Source organism: Pundamilia nyererei, unplaced genomic scaffold, assembly GCF_000239375.1.
Source record: "Pundamilia nyererei isolate P.nyererei 1_Seehausen unplaced genomic scaffold, PunNye1.0 scaffold00290, whole genome shotgun sequence".
NCBI lineage: Eukaryota > Metazoa > Chordata > Actinopteri > Cichliformes > Cichlidae > Pundamilia > Pundamilia nyererei.
This window is the reverse complement of record NW_005187691.1, coordinates 293,285-308,305: the sequence shown is the minus strand read 5'-3', so window position 1 is coordinate 308,305 and position 15,021 is coordinate 293,285. Positions and strand designations below refer to the sequence as shown.

Genomic DNA, 15,021 nt, shown 5'->3' with positions numbered 1-15,021 from the left:
CGTACCCGTCTTGCGGAGTGGGAAGTCGTCTTTGCCCTCATAGTTCCCCAGGAGAGGGGGCAGTTTATAGGAAGGAGGAGTCCCCGGTGTGTTGCTCTGCGGAGGCGAGCTCTGCTCCAGGGAGGTGTGCTGGGCTCCCCTGCAGACACAAACACCCAAACAGACGGCAGATTAGCTGCCTGGGAAAACCCTTTTATCTCTACCATGAGACCGAGCGCTGAATGTCATTTTCTGCCCAGGTTCTCGAGGGACGTGTACGTCATTTAGTCATTTCCTACACTTCCTAGAATGCTGCGTTATTTCCTTTGATTGTCAGTGTGGAAACATTCTCTCTGTGCTTCTTCCTTTAATTTCCTCCTGTGTTATAGCTGCTGCAGAACGGGTCTGAGTAAAAGCTTATGACACTCAAACCTGACCTTTTCTGTTGTTGTTGTAGATCAGTGAACATTGCCGGTTGCTTCTGGCCCTGCTGATTCTAACAGGACGTGGCATCGTGTTGTCTGCGGCCCTTTTCAGACTGGGAACTCATTACGTTCATGGGAAGTGACAGCTTTTTGTCATTCAGGCGTAGGTGTCTGGTATGTTAGCGTGTGTTATGGAGATGTGTCTGAGGTGTTGGAGCAATATTTTTTTAACATGATTCAGGTGATTATCCACACATCAGACTGAAAAAAACATACATCACAGAACGATGGGTTTGTGGCTGTTATTAATAGTAGAAAACGAAAAAGAGCTCAGCTCACTGAAAACACAACGCGAGCAGCTTTGGGATCGACGTTTTCTATAGGAGGATCAAAACTGGACAATCTTTGGTCCGTTCTGCTGTAGGAAAACTGAACATGTGATGCTTCTGTTAGAACAGGCCATAATGAAACTTTAATACAGGGGTCCCCAATCTCAGTCCACGAGGGCCGGTGTCCCTGCAGGTTTTAGCTCTCACCCTGGGTCAACACACCTGAATCACATGATTAGTTCATTACCAGGCCTCTGGAGAACCTCAAGACATGCTGAGAAGCTAATTTATCTATTTAAATCAGCTGTGATGGATCAAAGACACACCTAAAACCTACAGGGACACCGGCCCTCGTGGACTGGGATTGGGCCCACGCTTTAATAGCTGTCATAGACAAACTTTATTTTGAAGCACTCGAAACTGCTGTTGTTTTAATACAGGCGGGAACTTTTATTTAGATAAACAGCACTAAAACACTCGAGAGGCCAGTTCAACAAAGTGGGAAACATTTACTAAAATAAAAAGGGGGAAAGTACATGACTCACTTCCCACCCAAATTCAAAAATGCTCCTGCTAGTCTACATAAGAGTCCCGTCAACTAGGGCTGGGTTTAAAAATTGATTTTCCAGATTCAAATCGACTTTAGCTTCAATAAAATAAAGTAAATCCTGAAATATTTTTAAATAAAAATGCATTTTGCCAGAAATGCCAGAATCTCAGGTTGAAGCTCACAAAACTACTTCAACAACCGTTAAAACAGCTACAACAACAAATGAGAGCAGGTACACGGATTCCACACAAAGATGTAAACACAAAGTTCACCCGACGGCACGTACGCCGGGCCTGAGAGCCGACAGCTCACAGATTCTGATGCTGCAGGTTTTGTCGCTCTCCAACCAAAATTCACTGAACCAGCAGCAAAAGATCCAAATTTTGCTTCACGTTTGATAAACATCGTCATGGATTCCCTCTTACTTTTGCTGTTTTGCTTCCACCACGATAAAATCACACTTCCTCTCTCTCTCAGTGTACTTCAAGAACGATTTCCCATCTCAAATCTCTGTTTTCTGCATTATTAGCTTGCTTATTACCGTTTTGTACAGTGCTGTACACAAATGACCTCCGATAAGAAAGCCTGATTTCTGCTGTTCAATACCGAAGAAATGTCAATGTTTTAAAATGATGCCAAATTCCAAATTGCTTTGCTGTGTCTCTAATGAAACCTCTAACTTTGCTCTGCTTCACGTCAGCAGCATCAGATAATGCTCATATGTCGATTTATGGTTTTCTTCAGGTTTTGATCTAATGCAGAATATTTTTTAGGTCATCTGCTATAAAAAGCCAGGCCAGGAAAATCTGCTTCATGTTTTTTCTGTTTTATCCTCAGTTACTTTGACACAAAGGCATCTGCTGTGATGTTTACACCTCTGATGAAATCTCACAGGTGTCAGTACTGATAAATGATCAGAAATATAATACAGTGGAACCCCGACTTACGAATACCCCCTTTAACAAAAAATTCAAGTTACGGAGGGACTTAATGGCAATATTTCTGCCCGTGTTACGGCAAAATGCCCACGTAACGAAATCCGCTGGCTCTGATTGGCTGAGCCCAGAATGCCTACAATGCCTTCTGAATCATGTGACAGCCCCCTTGGCTTTGGTACTTGCACTTCGCTGTTCCACTTGAACAACGTATTGTTGTTGCAGTTAGCAATTAGCCTGTAGCCTATCGTTCACTGAAAAGGCGCGATGGGTGCTTCGACTTACAAAGACCCTCGGGAACGAATTCGTTTCGTCAGTCGGGGTTCCTCTGTATTTCTGACTGTCAGTCAAAATTGATTCAAATCAAATCGATTAGAAATGGAAATCGATGCCCAGCATGACCCTCAACGTCTCTCTGTTGCATTCAGGATCCAGTCTGAATGTTTCCTCCTCCAGAGCATCACACGCTCCCTTGCATGGTGTCCTAAATGCGTCATCTTCACCCTTGAGCTTGCTCACTCAGCTCTAACAGTGTTACATTATTGTTGGAACCATGAGTCCGGCCTGTGGACGGCTGCACCTGCACTGGTGAGCTCTGCTGTTAAAGTCAGCTGAAGACAGAGCAGTGTCCTCGGATGTTCGAGTAACGTGTTTCTTCTTTGCTGTGTACGTTGCGTCTTTGTAACTTCTCTTTAACTAATGTCCGCGTTCTTTAATTATCCGAGCAGTATTTTTGCATTCTCAAGTTTTTCCTCAGGTTTCTTTCTCACTGTTTGCATTATTCACAGCGTTTTCCATAAAACACTTGGTGACTCGTGTCTGGAAAAGTGCCACATAGATAAACATTGCTTACTATTGCTATTGCTGAGCCATAGCACAGAGGATTTGCATGTGCATCACTGCACCATGCACATGCCGCGGTGTCACAGTGATTATGTTGCTATCCAGTGACCTAAGACATGACTCTAGTACATTAACTGCATACTGTCAATTTAATGAGATAGAGCTGCTCACCAAATTGCATCATGTGCCCTCAAATACTACATATAACCATGGTAACGAGGTATAACTGTGTAAAACCAAAGCCATGTGTGTTTTAATGCTTATTTCTCTACATCAAGACAACGAAAACACAACTTCATGATATCGCGGGTAAAACAGCACCCTCACACTCTCCTCAGCTTGGAAAGTGAAGAGTGCTTCCTCGATATCTCTCAGGTCCGGCTTTGTTTTATTTCTGTTTTGTTTTCATAGCGAAGTGTGTTAAGTGCATGTTATATTAGTTCTGGTGCAGAAGATCAAACCATCAGTGGGAAACACTTTCCCATTTCTACACACACACACTCTGAAACAGTTTTGGTCCTCACCAGCACTTTGGGGAGAAGGAATGGTTTAGTCCGCCAGAACCAGGCTCCTTCTTACTGAGAAGGAACTCCTGCAGCTTCAGCTTCACCTCTGTGCTGGCAATGGCACCTTCCAAAACACACACACACAAACACACAAAGCAATCAGGCCACTTCCCTGTCTGTATGCAAACAGCCTGTGGTCTGCGAGTAGCATCAGGATGACCTACTCTCTTTGCCTTTCTCCTTGTTCCTCAGCAGCAGCAGTTGCTGCTCCAGCCGTTGTTTCTCCTGCTCTTCGTGTCTTTGCTGCTCCAGCTTCCTCTTCTGCTCCAGCTCCTGCTGTCGTTTGGCTGCCAGCAGCTCCTGTTGTTGCTACACACAAATACACACACAGGTTATTGAATGGTTCCTGGAATAAGGCAGCGGGAAAGAGAGCCGGTGCTTCAGCTCACCTTTAAGTGTTCCTGCAGCTGGACTTCGTGTTGTCTTGTTAGCACTTCGTGTTTTTTCTGAAATTCTGCAAACAGCAGCTGTTTCTGCAGCTCCTGCTGCTGCTTGAGGAGAATGAGTTCCTGCTGGAGCTGCTGCTCTCTCATGGCTGTGTCCACCACTGCCCCCCCGGACACAGACCCTACCCTGGGCTCAGTTCGCAGGTCCACCGGGCCTCCTCCTCCTCCCGGGCTTTCTCCTGGACTCCCACCTGGAAATGTCACAAACAACATGGCATCAACATTAGCCAAATGCACAGCTGAGCTTCTGATTCTGTATATCTGCAGTCTGATTTGAATTACTGCATTTTTTCCATTTCCTAATTATTAATTTTTTTATTTCCTTCTAGCAAAACTGTGTGAAGAACAGTACAGCAGCCATCACACTGGACACTATTTAAAAGCTAAAATCTAAACTGAGACCTTTTATTTATTTTATGAAAAATATTATATTCTGGCAGCAGCAACAAAAAAGAGAAACTAAAGGCTGCAAAGGTAAGTGTTGATAAAATGAGCTGGAACAACATTTTGCTTCTAATATTGGTTTATTGGCAACACGTCAGTAACAGGATTGGGTCTTTGGAAAAATTCCTCAATGTATAATTGTGATGACTTTGAATATCTTATCATCTAAAGCAGTAATATCAAAAGATTATGAAAATCTATGAAATCTCTGTGCAAAGAGGATAAGGCCAAAAACCAGTCTTGGACGACCCTGATCTTCAGGTTCTCAGCACACAGTGCACCGTCCCATCCACACACTTAGGTTAAAGCTCTTATGTGCAAAGAAGAAGAAGAAGCACTATGTGAACATGATCGCTAAACACCACCGTCTTCTCATTTAAAATGGACTGAGGCAAACCTTTCTGTCTTCAGATGATTAGAAATTAGAAATTCTTTTTGGCAAAAACAGAAGCTCAGTCCTCCAAACTAAAGATCATCAGTATCAGTGCTCACTTGGTATGAAGGTATGAAGCTTGCACATCTGTAAATCATCAGTGCTGAAAACTATACACAGGTTCAAGAGAAATGTGTGCTCCCGTCCAGTTGATGTTTTTTTAGGAAAAGCCTTACATATTTCAGCAAGGCAATGCTAAACTGTACCCTGCATCTATTACAGCAGCATGGGCGCATGGTGTTGCTTTATTAAACTGAAAACTATAAGAAAGTAGAACCAGGACTCATGAGCTGCTCAAATCTATCAGGCAGGAATGGCACAACATTTCTCCCTCTGAAGTCCAGGAACTGGTCTCACAGATGCTTACAACCTGCTAAAATAAGAAGGGATGCTTTGGAGAAGGTTTTATCCAATCAGGCCTGTGCTTGAAATGTAAAGGCTAAGCACAGTCCTGATTGGCTGCCTCATTCCTGCACACTTTTTGTGGTCCGTGTGAAAATGACCTCTGTAAACACTTTGAATATGAGTCTATGTTAAGCCCAGTTTTGGTTATTCTGATATTACTAAAGAAGGGTTTTACACTTTACACTGGCTCATGAATGGCACGTTGTAGTCAGACCCCTCGCTCATCACAGGGGTTTGTAAAAACCCACAAACACCAGCTCTGATTTGAAAGTTTCGTACCAGGAAAGAAACCGGTGGGTGACATCACGATAACTACATCATTCTTGCACACTGTCCATGATACATATGACATACATAGCCATTGTATATCATTCGCTGGGGTGAGGAACGTTAGGCACACTGTGAGCGTCAAATTTGAAGCATCAGACACTTCACTTCCCACATTCTGGTTATTTTTTAAAATTTGTACCACCACACACACACAGACACACACCTCCCACTTCAAGGACTCTTAGAGGACTCCCTACTCACCACCTTCTCCACCACTTCCTCCTCCTCTCTGCTCGCTTGCTGTTCCTACTGGGCTCTGCATGCCTGATGGGAGGCTGCTCTTCACCTCCACTACTGCAGGAAAGAGAGCGAGAGCGAGAATAGAGAAACGAGTGATTGATTAGTGTGGAAAATGTCAGGGACACAGCAGATTATTGCATCACTCATCGCATACACACCCACATAGAGACAGCTTCCATGTCATTCAGATGGGCTGTGATAGTGTTGTAAGAAAAGTGAGGGGGACAGTCCTGCTGCCTAAAAATATTCACAAGCAGCAGTGGGTAGCACTGAGCTCCAGCGCTGAAGTCAGCCTTTATTCAGCATGGCTACACTAAAGGACACTGCAGCAACATGCTAACATGTGCTTTACATACTAATAGTGACAGATTATTACAGTAGTACGAGTAGCAAGCAAAGAAAAAGGAACAAAGAAAAAGTGTCTTGTAACACTCGTTTCTGTAACACTTGTTCTTCATTGAAATGCCAGATTCATATTGATTTCCTGCTTCAGACAAAGCCTAGCTAAGCCCAGCAGCTGACTTTTTTTAAGTGTGTCAACAGGCTATGACCTCTGATTAATAATTACGAGCTGTGATACTGATTAATTGGTGAGCTTCCTTAATATAACCTACAAACAAAACCTGCGTTTGGACACTGGCTACTCTCTTAAAGGCTTTTTCACAATAACTTATAAGATCGGCTTCATTTTAACAGAAATGAAGCATCATTTGTGTACGTACAGAAATGCACTCAGTTTAAGCTGACTGTCGTCACTCGCTCGCTGCATTTGTTGCAATGTACTCTTCTTCTTTTTTTTCACAAGTACATTTAAGCTACAAGCCTCAGCAGCGCTTAGATCGGAAGGTTCCAATCAGCTTAGCAGCTCCAATCAGCTTATACTGATCACTTGTGTGTATAAGTGAATGTTAGTGAGAGAGAAAGAGGAAGAGGGGGGGAGAGTTTGTATGATCTCATTTGGACTGATTCTTTAGTTTTGGCCCTTGGAAGCGCAAAGAAGCAACAGGTTAACACTAGGGATGAGTATCGCAAAGGTCCTGCGTAGCTGTCCGGGACTTTGGGAGATCAGATGACGTTTTAACCATGTTGGACTCGATGCACGCACCCACAACAGTCTGTCTGCTAATATTTACTTCGATCATTAGCCCATGTTTATATTTTAGATAAGATAACCTGTAATTTAGATAATGATGTGCTCTCCAGGCTGCTGCTATAAGATACCTGGAGCAATGCTAGACGAACTATGAGCCAGGCAGTGGAAAACTCTCCTTTTCTCACTTTGAATGTTTAAACGTTCCCTAAATGTTTTCATAGACTGTTTGTGTTTTTCCCTTACAAGACAAAGAAGTGTTACATTTGCTCCAACAAGCACCGTCAGCATCAACACACAGTCTGTACGCTGGGACGGAGAAGCTGCAGATCCCGCACCTCAGAGGGTCTGAGCAAGACACAGAAAACCTTCTTCTTCTGTCTACGTTCTGTCTACATCAGTGAAGGGGGTGTCAGATAAAATGTGAAAGGTAACTTTAATAAACCAATAAAAATCTGTTTTCTTACTTTCTTCACTCCCAAAGGCTGCGATATAACGGAGACTCTGGTCATTTGTAATTTAGGGCTGGGAGTAAAAGATGAGAGCAATGAGAGAGAGGGGCAGAGAGGTCCTCGTATTCCTGCTCCATCAGCAGCCATCACTGTGTCTGGGAGAAGGGCTGTAACCGTGACCTGCCTTTGCTCTCCTGGTGACCCCTATGAGAGGATCAGGCTATTTCTTTGGAAACGCCACACACGGCAGCACGCTGTGACGTCAGGACATTTCCTGTCTGCAGACCAGGGAGGAAATTTAATTAGGTTTTACCTACTGTGAAGTCTGACCTTTGACCTTTCTGAGTTGGACCGATTGGTCTCTGATGTCTGACGCTTCCCATGTGGCTACTAAGCTAATCAAACAGGAACATCGGCAGTAGGGCCAAGTCTGTTAGATTGTGACGACTTTGGCTTCAGATCATAGCAGAGCTGAAGAGAAACATGAGGTGGATCTACGAGTGAACAAGTGCTTCATGACACAGGTATATGAAATCAGCAGAAGCTTTTCAGGCTGCTGGTTTGTGACCAAAAATGCCCAAAAAGTGGGAGCTCTGGATAAACAAGTGTGTCTGTGCATATGTGTGCAGCCGTTCACAAATTACCTAAACAAATATTCTGGAGTTTCACTGTGACGCACGTGTCTCCCCTTCCACTACAACACACACTCTGTCTGTATATGTGTGTGTACGTGAGAGACCGGTCTGTGAGTGTGGGTACAACAGTCCGTTTGGCAACAGAGCAGCATTCCACAGCAGCCAGCGTCTGACGTCAAACTGAAGACATTTATAGTCTGGTAAACACACACACTAACGTACAGTCTGACACAGAGGCAGGGCTCAGGCAACATTTTAGTCAATCATCCAGTATCGGCTTCTAACTGACTACTGCTCACTGCAGCACCACGCAGTCATTCATGCACCACGGCAGATGCAGTAAAAAAGAATGAAAGACAGACTGTGGGTCCACTTCGTCCAGTCAATGAATCTGGATGGAAACAAGACGGACTGGTCATTATACCCTGGCCCTAATAAGATACACAGGCACACTTTCTACACAGTGACTAGGTCAAGAAAATGAATGAACCTCGTAAAACCAGAGAGTTTATTATAAAGCAAGCTAAAAATGAAGGCGTGAAGAACTCCAGTTGAATAAATGTGTCATTCAATCAGGGCAAGCAAAGCCACCACTGCATGTTACTGGACAAACATGTTACTGCTTGTCCAGTAACATGTAAAAAATCAACATCAATATTTCCCCTTGCATCTCAAAGAGTGTTCTGTCCCATGAGCTTCTCTCATTGCATGTGTGCACCATCCTTTAAATTACTGTCATCATGCAGCCACAGTTAGCTGTTAACTCTGTAAGCAGGCTTAAGTATGCTTGCTTTCCTAGAATACATAGCACCGGTCGATTTGATGAGCATATGCATGTGCCATTAACACTGGCTTGAGCTGGGCAAGCTAGGAGGACTGTTAATTTGTGCATGCACATTGTGAACAAACTTCTGGTCTTTGAGGGTAGATTAATAGTGGATAGACAAACAGATAACCCGCTGCTGACTCTGATTTACCTGATCTGAGATCAGGTACTATCTGTGGGTTGATGGAAACAGAGCTAGCATTAGTAATTTAGCAAGCATTTTGTGATTTTCTATTACTAGCCATGTCCTCTTTATTCAAACAGCAAGTTGAAGTGGCTAATCAATGGACCACAAATTGCAGTTTAATTAATGGATAAGGACCAAGCAAACAAATGCAATGACTGTTAGCTTCCATCGCCCAACGCTACGTCCATAAAAGCAAGTCTGTACACTGTGTGCATCCATCCATCACACAAGGAAGCACTGAAATCACCAGCACAAGGAGATTCCATTTGGCCAAAGGTACTTCAGGAAAATTGTCAAACTACTGGATAAAAAGATTAATTAACAGAAAAGTAGAACAGTGTAAATGTGAGAGCAGTAACTATTGACTTCATTTTGTATTAAATATTGTTACTTTTAAAAAAAAATTGAATTTTACATTTTTCCATTTTCTTCTAAGAATTGGCATAATGAAAGTAAGATTCTTCAGTATTTACTATTGTTTTATTCATTTTTAACCTTAATTTATATTTTATTCCTTCTTAGTTAAATTTACCCTTTTTAATTTTTCATATTTATTTCCTATCTTATTCATAGCCTTTTCCTTTTTTGTTTTCTTTAGGTCACGAGCAGTTGTCCAAGCATTTCACTACATATCGTACTGTGTATGACTGTGTACGTGACAAATAAAATTTGAATTTGAATTTGTTTGTCAAATGGCTCATTTTAGATGTTGCAAAACCATATAAACATTCTCCATAATAATGAGCATGAAGGAAATAAAAATGATCTACAGCTGCTCAACTATAAATTCAGGATAAAAATCCCCAAGTACTTTATTTTGTTGTTGTTGTTGCTTGGACCGGTGAAATGAACCATTTCTGTCTTATTCAATTCAATTTAATTAATAAGGTGCCAAATCACAAAAACAGCTGCTTTATAATAGAACCTACAATAATACAGAGAAAAGTCAACAATCAAATGACCCCCTATTTGCAAGCACCTGGCAACAGTGGGAAGGAAAAACTCTCTTTTAACAGAAAGAAACCTCCAGTAGAAGGAGGCTCAGGGAGGGGCGGGGCCATCTGCAGTGACTGGTTAGGGGTGAGCGGAGGAAACGGGATAAAAGACACACTGTGGAAGAGAGCCAGAGATTAATAATAACTAGTTATTAAATGTAGAGGTGTAAAAAAACATGATGAGTGAAAAGAGGTGGCAAACGCTCAGTGCATTGGTGAAGCCAACTGCACCATAACTAAGGAAAGATTCAGGGTCACTTGATCTACCCCTAACTATAAGTTTTATGAAAAAGGATATTATTCTTAGAAGTAGCAATCAAATCTGGGATCTGGAAGCTGAAGGCTCTGTTTCCCATTCTACTTTTGAATATTGTAGGAACCACATATTACCAAATCACCCTAATATGAGGTCTTTAAGATAAGGTGGGGCCTGATTATTCAAGACCTTGTTCATCAGGAGAAAAAACTTAAATGTGATTCTGGATTTAACAGAGCCAATAAAGAGAGGCCAGTATTCGATAAATCTGCTCTGTCTTTCTAGTCCCTATCAGTACTCTCACTTCAGCATTTTGGACCAACTGAAGGCATTTCACAGAGTTTTTAAGACATTCTAATAATAATGAGTTACACTCGTCCAGCCTAGAAGTAATAAATGCATGAACTAATTTTCCAGCGTCAGTCTGAGACAGCATGGTTCTAATTTTAGAGATATTGTGCAAATGGAAGAAAGCGGTCCTACATATTTGTCTAATATGCGCATGTGCTGGTCAACAATGACTCTGACTGTTATTGGAGGACAAGGTAGTGCAGTCCAGAGTATCTGGTTAAACACCATGTTTCTAAGGTTTTTAGAGCCAAGTACAATACCCTGAGTTTAGAAGAAGAAAATTAGAGGTCACTCAGGTTTTCATGTCTTTAAGGTATTCTTACAGTTTAACTAATTGGTGTGGTCATCTGGCTTAGTAGACAGATAAAGCTGGGTATCGTCTATATAGCAATGAAAATGTATGTAAGAATGTATAATGTAAGCAGAGTCCTGCGGAACTAATTAACATTAGTGTGTTTATAAGACTTCCCCCATTTAAATGAGCAAACCAGAGTCTGTTAGATAGATATGATACAAACCACTGCAGCGCAGTACCTGTAATACCTACAGCATGTTCTAATCGCTCTAATAGGATATTCTGGTCGACAGTATCGAATGCTGCACTGAGGTCTAGCAGGACAAGCACAGAGATGAGTCCACTGTCAGAGGCCATAAGAAGATCATCTGTAACCTTCACTAAAGCTGTTTCTGTGCTGTGATGAGCTCTGAAACCTGACTGAAACTCTTCAAATAAACCTCTGCAGATGATCTGTTAGCTGTTTGACAACTACTCTTTCAAGGATTTTAGAGAGGAAAGGAAGGTTGGAGATTGGCCTATAATTTCTACGCAAGCTGGGTCAAGTGATGGCTTTTTAAGTAACAGTTTAATTACTGCCACCTTAAAGGTGTGTGGTACACAGGCCAGTAATAGAGATAGAGACTGATTATATTTAAAACTGAAGCATTAATTAATGGCAGGACTTCATTAAGCACTTTTGTAGGAATGGAATCTAACAGACACGTTGATGATTTGGAGGAAAACAATTACTGAAGTTAACTCAGAAAAATGAATCAGAGAGAAAGAGTCTAAATAAATATCCGTACTACTGAAAGTATCTGTAAATAATGATATGTCTGTGAGCTGGTTTTGAATATTTTTTGAATATTTAATATTTTATTTGTGAGGAAATTAATGAAGTCTACTAGTTCAGTTTAAAGGAATGCTTGGCTCAGCGGACCTCTGACTCTTTGTCAGCCTGGCTGCAGTCCTACAATCTACTAACTGGGAATTTCCCACTAATGCCTCTGACAGGAATACCTCATGTGGCTGCTTTAAAGCAACTGTGATCCGGTCAGTATCCAGACAGAGTCAAAGATGCTTTACTAAGTGTTGGCCAAGATTTGTCACTGCAAATATTTTGGAAATCGCATGATGTATCCCATCAGGGATGTGGAGTTTGAAGTCCAATTTGGATTACTTTACACTCTTTCTCTGGTTCTATCAGTCCTATTTCACACTGGTGCTGCTTCTGCTGGGAGGTATTTCTGCAAACCAATATTTTTCTCCTGCTTTCTTTCTCCCCGTCTTGTTCACTCTGCATTGCTAAAAGAAAATAGGCACTATGACGTCAGCCCTGCAAAACACTCTAAAAAAAGCCATGAGACAGAGAGACAGAGCAAGAGAAAGAAAAGGCAGAGGAAGAGGGAGAGTGAGGTAAAAATAGTATAATGGCTGTGTGTACTTTAGACAAATTAGAAGCTTAGAGAGAGGGAGAGGAGTCACATGTGTGGTGTTGCTATAGAGACTGATGGGTGGGTTAAGCATTATGGGATGGCAGACTGTAGGTCATCCACAGTGGATCTTGTCTGTTGTGTTACACTGGGCTGAAAGTACCTGAGAACATCTGGTACAATTAATTGTGCCACAGAATATACGTAGCTTTAAAGATGCACCAAGTTATGTTTTTATATTTCAACTTCAGTGGTCACGTACAATGTAAAGTGAACCAGTAACAGTAACGAAACCTCAAAGAATTATCACCCCATGAAGCAGGCCTCCTCAGCGTTTAACACTGTACATTTCGTCATTGTGTTTTTACACTCTATAGCTTCTGGTTGAGTCTCACGGTTGTGATCTTGCTTGGTCATTTCAGCATCCGACATCAGTTTAGAGTACAAAAAGCTCTCATTGAATGCTTACAGTTAAGCAGATGGAAAAGTTCAGAAAGTATCGGATGAACAAAGCAGAGCACATTTCCTACAACAGGCGGTGGAGACCAAAACAGACAGTGGTGGATTTAAACATGACTGAACAGATGCGTCCACACAGACTAGCACTGATTATAGTTGTGAACGTCAATGAATTTAAGCTACTTACAAAGCCAAAATAACCTTTACTGACACATAGTGGGCAAGGACTAATTTAAACTTTCAACTTTGAGACAAGGGATTGGATCAACTACCAATAGGAGAAAAGGATACGGCTGATGGGTGGTAAATACATTAAAGGGTTATCTATACAACAGGAGCCTGTAACGTCCACAGGAATAGCAATAGGTGACAGCTGCTGTTACTTACGGTAGAATATCATACAAAGTTCATTATTTTTCACAATCTCATTTATAAAGGTAAACTTTTACTTTGTGGTTACATAAAGTTCCAGCCTACTAGAGCAAGAGAACTGTCGTGCATCTCTTGCGAATACAAATAACCACAATCAAGGGAAAACTACCGACTTGACAGTTGTTCAGATTACAGTCACTGACGCCTGCAACAACGAGAGTAAGCCACATTAGGTCATTGCTGAAAAGGCTGGATACACAGGATTCACAGAGTGCCGTACCAAAGCATGGAAAGTTTAGTGGAAGGGAAAAGTGTGATAGGAAAAGATCCAAAAGGAGCCCGGGTGACTGACGTCTTGAGATGATGGTCAAGAAAAGTTGATTCTAAACTTAGGATGGACTGAGGCTGTTGCCAGTGCATCGAGAACCACCGTGCACAGACGTCTTCAGGAAAAGATGCTACATCTGTCACTTCCCTACGATTAACCCACTACTGAACCAAAGACTTGAGAAATGTCTTACCTGTTCATCAGTGGCCCAAAGTCTTTTCAGATGAAAGTAAATGTTGCATTGCATTTAGAAATCAAGGCTCAAGAACTTAAAGGAAGATATCCCAGTGTTTTAAGTGCAGTGTGAAGGATCCACAGTCTCCTCGAGATGTTGATATCTTTATCTAGGTATTAGCACTTGCCCACAGTGCAAAATGAAACTGGCCAACGAACTCACCTGACCTGAACCTTACAGAGAATCTCTGGAGTACTGTCTAGATGAAAATGACAAACTCCCAAAATCCAGAAAAGCCAAGGCCACTGTCAAAGAAACCTCAATAACAGCCTTGCAATGCCACAACTACGATGCACTGACGCAGTAATCCACAGTAAAGGAGTAACGGAGTAGAGTCATGGGTGTACAGACAAACATTTCTTTGAACATTTTGGCCATTTGTGTGTTGTAATTTATCAGGTACTATCAGGTTTATCAGGTATTTCAGGTACAAGTGAAAGTTCTTTTGTTAAGTTCTTTTTCGTGACATTCTCTTTTTTTGAGAAGCTTAAGATGTGCACATAGTTCACCGGTTATAATGATATAAACAAACAGGCGGTTATCAGGTGTGTTGATCCAGGAGTTGTTTTCATTTTGCAATCTAAGAAGAAATTCATTACTTCATTTAAAGGAATTTTGGGCCACTACACATGTAAATCTAACAAATCTTGAGCTACTTCATTAACAGCGTCTTCAATCTCTGCAAGTCTTTTATTCTGAACACACACACACACATGCACGGAGCCAACATGGTAACTGCAGCCAAAAGAAGATTAGAGTCAATATACATCCTCTTTGTTCCAGCCTGCTGTCATCAAGCTACATTTCAACACTGCTTTACCTCATTTTGGCACCATTGTTTGGCCAGTTCTACTCTACCTAAAGCTCAGAAAATCCATTTTATCACCCATGTTTCCTACTAGTGTACATTTGTGTTTGGCATTATAGGAGTAGCCAAAAATAAATAATTAAAACACTGTCAATTTCCTAAAGATGCCCAAAGGATTCCCAAAGCTAACTTAGTCTACAGAATGAGACGCAATGACAGAAAGTGTGTCCAGACTGAGACAGCTAAAAAGAAACCATCTTTTATGTAGATGGTTTATGTAGAAACCATCTACATAAACTACAAAAATACTCAGACCTTTTACAAGAGATCAAGAGATCAAGAGAGACTGGATCTCTTGTAATCTGGATCTCTTTCTGCCCTTCTTCTCTAAG

At 41.7% G+C, this 15,021-nt stretch overlaps 1 protein-coding gene across 3 annotated transcripts in view; it reads right to left on the bottom strand.

Moving 5' to 3' along the window:
- The window catches only part of hdac5 (histone deacetylase 5), a 61,047-nt gene that overhangs the window by 21,697 nt on the left and 24,329 nt on the right, over window positions 1–15,021 (bottom strand). For 2 of the 3 annotated variants that reach the window (XM_005750846.1, XM_005750845.1), the window contains 5 exons: window positions 5,887–5,979; window positions 4,017–4,264; window positions 3,792–3,936; window positions 3,586–3,691; window positions 6–139 (listed from right to left, as the gene is read on the bottom strand). In XM_005750846.1, the coding sequence (XP_005750903.1) occupies window positions 6–139; window positions 3,586–3,691; window positions 3,792–3,936; window positions 4,017–4,264; window positions 5,887–5,979 (726 nt within the window). The remainder of the gene's footprint in view (window positions 1–5; window positions 140–3,585; window positions 3,692–3,791; window positions 3,937–4,016; window positions 4,265–5,886; window positions 5,980–15,021) is intronic. The other variant, XM_005750847.1, reaches the window with a different exon arrangement.